The following is a 5,594-nucleotide window of genomic DNA, read 5'->3' as shown; positions in this document are numbered from 1 at the left end:
ATCAGTTGTCACCTTGCTGTAGCAATATTCTAACACTTCTTTTTCCCATGAATATGACAACATGGTCTCTTCCTGAAAGATATATATATATATATTTTTTTTTTCTAATTAAAGAACCCAAGTAGGACCGGCAAAAGAATTCGTAGGTCGTGATTCGATTCGGATTTGATTCGAGTTTAATTCGATTCGAAATAGGTTCGAATTGAAACGAATCAAATTAGGTTCGGTTCAAAATTAATTCAAACCAAACTCAAACCTAGCCTAGTTCGATCGAAATGCGTTCGTGAACTTTTATGGTTCGAATCTCATAATAATATCGACCGTTCATTTACCTGATGAAATTAAAATCAAAGATAGAGAGTCATAACTTAGCCGATGCTCCCTCATTCTCAAATCCCAATAATCTAGTTCTCTCTCCGCCTCTCCCTAACTCACTCTCCCTCTCGCTCTAAAACCTAGCCGACGCTCTCAGCGACTGGTTGTCTCTCCAGTCGTCACTCCTCTCTCCGGCCTAGACGGCTGTCTCTCCTCTCTCTTCGGCTGTCTCTCCTCCCTACCTTTTGGGATTCTCACTTCATTAAATGGTCCGATCGAGGGTTTGATCGAGTGAGCACTCGAGATACGATTACTTGTTTTACTGCATATTTCAATTCTTGTACTTAATTCTCTTTTTACGATTATTTGTTGTGATGTATTTTTTCATGCACAAATTTTCAACTTAAAAACACTCATTTTATACCGGTAAAAGGAAGTCATGTGAATTTTGTCCTGCAAGAAAAAATTAATGTATAAACTACCGGCATAACTAGGGCTGCTAAAAAATAATTTAGTTCGTGATTCGATTCGGATTTGATTCGAAAAATGTGTAGTTCGCAATTAATTCGATTCAAAATGAATTCAGTTAGAAACGAATCAAACCAGGTTCGATTCGAATCTTATTCAAACCAAACTCAAACCTAAGGTAAGTTCGATTCGTTGCCACCCCTAAACCCAAAGATGTTTTTTTTTCCAAACAAAATTGGAGCATGTAAAATAGAAGACGAGCAAGAATGAAACAAGTGTTTCCTTACATGCTCTCAAGTCTCAAGGTTAAGTTTTTTTTTTTTTATAATTAGTTCGTTCAAGATAATTAAAATAAAGAAAATAAGAAAATAACCTTTATCCGGCTCTCACTTGAAATAAATATTATTTTTGTATTTTATTTTCTGTTTCTACCAAACACTTCCAAAATATTATCCGGCTGCTTAGGTTAATTATGTACTTATGCCCCAATAAAAAAGCTGGTAGTTCACTAGCTCTTGTGCCCCAGGAATGCATTACAATTATTGGTGGTCTATGAACAGCAATGGCTGAAATTTAAAGGTTAAAACCAAAACCCAAAGGCTTTGAAGTTTCACGCACGCAATAGCCGAAAACATAAAAAGAACTTGCTATTACAAGAAAAAAGCAGCAGCCAGCAGGTCCAGAAATAAACGACAAAACTTTCCCCTCCCCTAGCCACGGTGAGGGGTCCAGCTAATATTATTAGTAAGTTGATCTATCTCCCTCCTTTTGAAATTCATATTAGCTACAGGTAACATAATATTTATGTTCAGATCATGACTGTTCGGCGTTCGCACATGAATATTAAAGGAGCCCATTCATTTTAGTATACCAATGACCGAATTGACTTGAATTTTAATTGGACGGTCCGGATATAAAGAGAAATATTATGGTACTTATAGATCAGATTCATAGCATATGAAGTCCTTTTTGAATGTGTATCTATTACCAGATACAGGTGGTCTCTTCTTAATTATAAGCGTTCTTTTTCTTTATCAGACATCGCAATTGGACCCAACAGGCTCCTGGGCTCCAATAGATTTTTACAAGTGTGGGCTTATTGTTAGGCAGAAAGATTTCTTAGGCTTCCGGCCCAATTAGTCATCCAACGGCCCAACTTTTTTCCGATGTAAAATTGAGGGTAATTTCCGGGAATGCAAATTTAGACAAAATAATTTCGTTTTTCGGTTAATTGGTTCATAATTAATAACGAAAACGGAGAAACCTCAATCCGATTGCCAGTAATGGACGGTCAGGATTTTCATCTCCTTCCGAATCTTCCCTAAAACCCTTTCCTCTCCGTCGCTCATCCAAACACCCCCCAAAATCCTTAGTTCAGCCAGACCCACTCCATACTCTCTTCCTCTGGAGTCTACGGTACAGCACGCGAAACAATGAAGGTGTTCCAAGTGGCAGGAGACAGTACTTTGTCAGTAGCCCTCTACGCCGATGTCACCAATAGCAAGTACTTCCCTCCTTTTTTCTTTTATTCTTTTGGGAACAATTACAAGGGTACCTAATGTGATTTCGCTCACGGAAAGCAACTAAAGAACACAAATTAAGGCGGAGGTGTTCTGATTGGGTCATGTGTGTTTGATATGTTAGTGAAAAGGCTATACCCTCAATCAAATGGTCATTTGGGAATCATAGAGAAAGCATTATTTCTAATGTCCATCCTACCCAACTAAGATTGACAATATGACAGTGATGATCCACAATTGGACCTGACTGATTTCTACTCAATAATAAATGCGACAAATTTACATGAATCAGTGGATTCTGCCCCTACGGCCTACGTTAAGATTGTTAACTTGTTTAATTTGTTACACTAGGTGCAAAGGATAACATGTCACAACCAGATTGTAACTAAGTCTTTCTAGTAACGCAAGTTGTAATATTAGTAAGCCATTGATGTTGTGTAATTCTTATCTGAACTGGTAACTTATGTGCCGAGTAGTCTGTGTTGAGTTTCACAGTTGACTAATGATTGTTTATCTATATTGTTAGGGAACTTGTTGAATTAATGCAATCTGGTAAAATGGAACCTGAAGTAGCTCTTCTCAATGCATCACTGGTACAAAATTTGTATCTATACATAACACAGTATAATCTTACTTTTAATAGATTATCAGGGTCACTATGGTAATCTGGATTATCATACGTACTATATGCAACTGATGCATTAACACAAGTCACATAACAATTAAGTACAACATGGAAACCTAGTTTTTAACATGTCCCTGTATATGGTACTAGCCACGCATGCTGTAAGGATGATTGATATACTGTTGAAACAAGTGACATCTAGAATCTTGTGTCTATATTTTTTATAACCACAGGTAATTTGGGTTCTAACTTTGGAATACAGGTATTAGATATCTTCCCTGTTTTGGCGGCTGCTCACAAGGCACTGGTATCCAAATCAAGGGAGTCTCTCACTACCCGAACTCTCCATTCCGAGCTTGTTTATAACTATGCGGCATCTAAGCATGTAATGAGATCCCTCAGTTAAGAATTTATTATTGGAAAAAATTTCCACCTAAGCCTGTAAAACCTGAAAATATCTTGTATGACACTACAAACTACAGGAATTACTTCTTGTTTTGTCTCCAGTAATTGTACCTACCTATATTTTATAATATTTCAAAATCACCCTCTTTATCACTGGTTCCTGAGGAAAAAAAGCAAGGGATGAGGGTTATTATTTATATTTCAGAAAGCGTGGTGGTCCCTATCAAAACGTTCCTTATAGTTAGCGAAGTCATAAAACCTCAAATATATTCTTACTTGGGGAAACTCATGGCAACTTGTGTCAGATCCTCATAATTGCCATTTTTTCTGAAAATGAAACTGGTTTTCTTCACTCTTGAAAACAGAAGTTAGGAGGATAATCGGGGTCTGTGCACAAACTTCTATCTTCTATATATGTGAATTGAGAAATGTTTTACATTTCTTACAATGGCATGTACAATATATCCATGCTCTGTAATGACGGATAGAATATTGTTGCTATGAATTTAGTTTAATAGAAATTGTTTAATCTTTAGATAAGGGAGTCATTGAAGAGGTGTGGCATTTCTGACCAGACGAGCTACATCCTTGCTGCACGTTTCAATGCCACTGATGATGAGGTTCACTTTTGAACCTCTTTTTTAGGTTGCACATAGTATCCTGTTTTCACTAAATCTACATATTAAAAAAGTCTTAAATACAGATGTAACATTTGCTGTGTTAATATGGATCAGCTTATAGATGTTTCAACTGAGTATTAAGATACTTACGGAGGGTGCTTATAATGCCTCCTTTTAGGTCTTCTTTCATCAAACTTGATTACAAAGGCTCAAGCACCCCTTTACTCGGTTACAGATCTAAAAAAAACAATAATGCTGAATTTCATTAGACTGTTGTGTGCTTATTTCTACATTTATTTTTTGTGGTAGATGGCATTGGTAGCAAATCTTATTAATGGTAAGGAAATTGATCTGGAAGAACTTGAACCAAGATCAAACCGAGACCAAATACTGAAGGTTCATTCTTTTACTTACCTCATTTGATTGGAATGTTTTATGAATATCCTTTCAAAACCTCAAAATAACTTGTATTCCCCCTGAATATATCTTGCACTTTTATCCTGTACATACATCTCCATAATATCCAAACTACCCTCTCTTGCTCATCAACCAGACAATGCAGCAATTTGAACATATCTTTAAGACAATTGGTTATGGATCAAGGAATGGCATATAAGATATTCTCATGTAATTGCCAATATGATGTATTTCTCATTTTTCTCGTGCATCATACATTATTTATCTTTCTTGTACTTTGGTTCTTTTCCAGCACTATAAAGTACCTCCACAGGAGTTGGCCATCTCTTCAATATCTGATGCAATCACTTGTCGCATAGCGGCCATAGATGCTCTTTGACTAGTATAATATGGCGTCATCTTTAGTTATCTTTTTGTAGTATTGCCTGGTATTTCCTATTGTTACTTACATTGTTTGTGTTTCAAAATTTGAGGCACTATCTTGGGATATATTAGTTTGTTTCTGTCATGTTATTCTACCCTGTTTTGGTCCTTAATTTCATTAGATGCACTTGGGAAACAAGTGTTGAACTCTTGAACTGATTCATTTCTATCTGAGAAGAGAAAAGAAAAAAGAAAAGTTCCATGTGCTGGTAATGAGATCCTTTTGATCTGTCAAGTATTAGAGGCTCCGTTCCTCGTCTCCGAAGTGCTCTATTTTTTTACGTTGTAATAATGGAGCATTCTAGTAAATGTTTGGAGCCTCCACAATTGGTGTTGGTGCCTTTTAAAAGCATTGTGATTGCTTTTCTGAGCATTGTGGAAATGCTTGGAGGCTTCATAGTATACCTGTTACCTTATTGAGTTGAGTTAGCCATGATAACCATAAAGTATTATTTTCTTATTGATGAAAGCTGCAATCCAGTAGTAACTGAAGTACTGTTTTCACTCTCTCTCTCTCTCTTTTGTGAGAACATAATTTTAGCCAAGTTCTTTTTTGTGACAATAATTAGCTCGCAAATTGGTATATTTTCATATAACAAACTATGGTCTGTTACAATTGATCTTTTTCTTTCAATACTGATGCGAAAACAAGATAATTATTCATAGAAATGTCATGGCTTTTTATAGCTTGTTATCAGCCAAGTGCCCATCCAGTTTAGTCCATGATTACAAGTTAAAAATTTCAAGAGAGTATATGTAAGAATTTGCAGTAGGACAAAAACAGTAAACAAGAGTTAATAA

At 36.1% G+C, this 5,594-nt stretch overlaps 1 protein-coding gene across 1 annotated transcript; it reads left to right on the top strand.

Annotated features, from left to right (window-relative positions):
• Nucleotides 1-2,073: 2,073 nt before the first annotated feature.
• On the top strand, nucleotides 2,074-5,055 carry LOC144564648 (EKC/KEOPS complex subunit tprkb-like protein). Its single transcript, XM_078314250.1, has 6 exons — nucleotides 2,074-2,287; nucleotides 2,830-2,896; nucleotides 3,191-3,313; nucleotides 3,870-3,953; nucleotides 4,263-4,349; nucleotides 4,663-5,055. Exons 1-6 carry the CDS (start codon nucleotides 2,217-2,219, stop codon nucleotides 4,747-4,749), a joined length of 519 nt encoding a protein of 172 aa, XP_078170376.1. The 5' UTR covers nucleotides 2,074-2,216; the 3' UTR covers nucleotides 4,750-5,055.
• Nucleotides 5,056-5,594: the final 539 nt, after the last annotated feature.

Source organism: Carex rostrata, chromosome 13 (genome assembly GCF_964058835.1).
Source record: "Carex rostrata chromosome 13, lpCarRost1.2, whole genome shotgun sequence".
NCBI classification, from domain to species: domain Eukaryota; kingdom Viridiplantae; phylum Streptophyta; class Magnoliopsida; order Poales; family Cyperaceae; genus Carex; species Carex rostrata.
This window is presented reverse-complemented; position numbering and strand designations above follow the sequence as displayed.

Coding starts and splice junctions, on each gene's coding strand:
- LOC144564648 (XM_078314250.1), top strand. CDS start 2,217: ATGAAGGTGTTCCAAGTGGCAGGAGACAGTACTTTGTCAGTAGCCCTC. Junction 2,897..3,190: donor CTCTTCTCAATGCATCACTG/GTACAAAATTTG, acceptor TTTGGAATACAG/GTATTAGATATCTTCCCTGT. Junction 3,954..4,262: donor TCAATGCCACTGATGATGAG/GTTCACTTTTGA, acceptor TTTTTGTGGTAG/ATGGCATTGGTAGCAAATCT.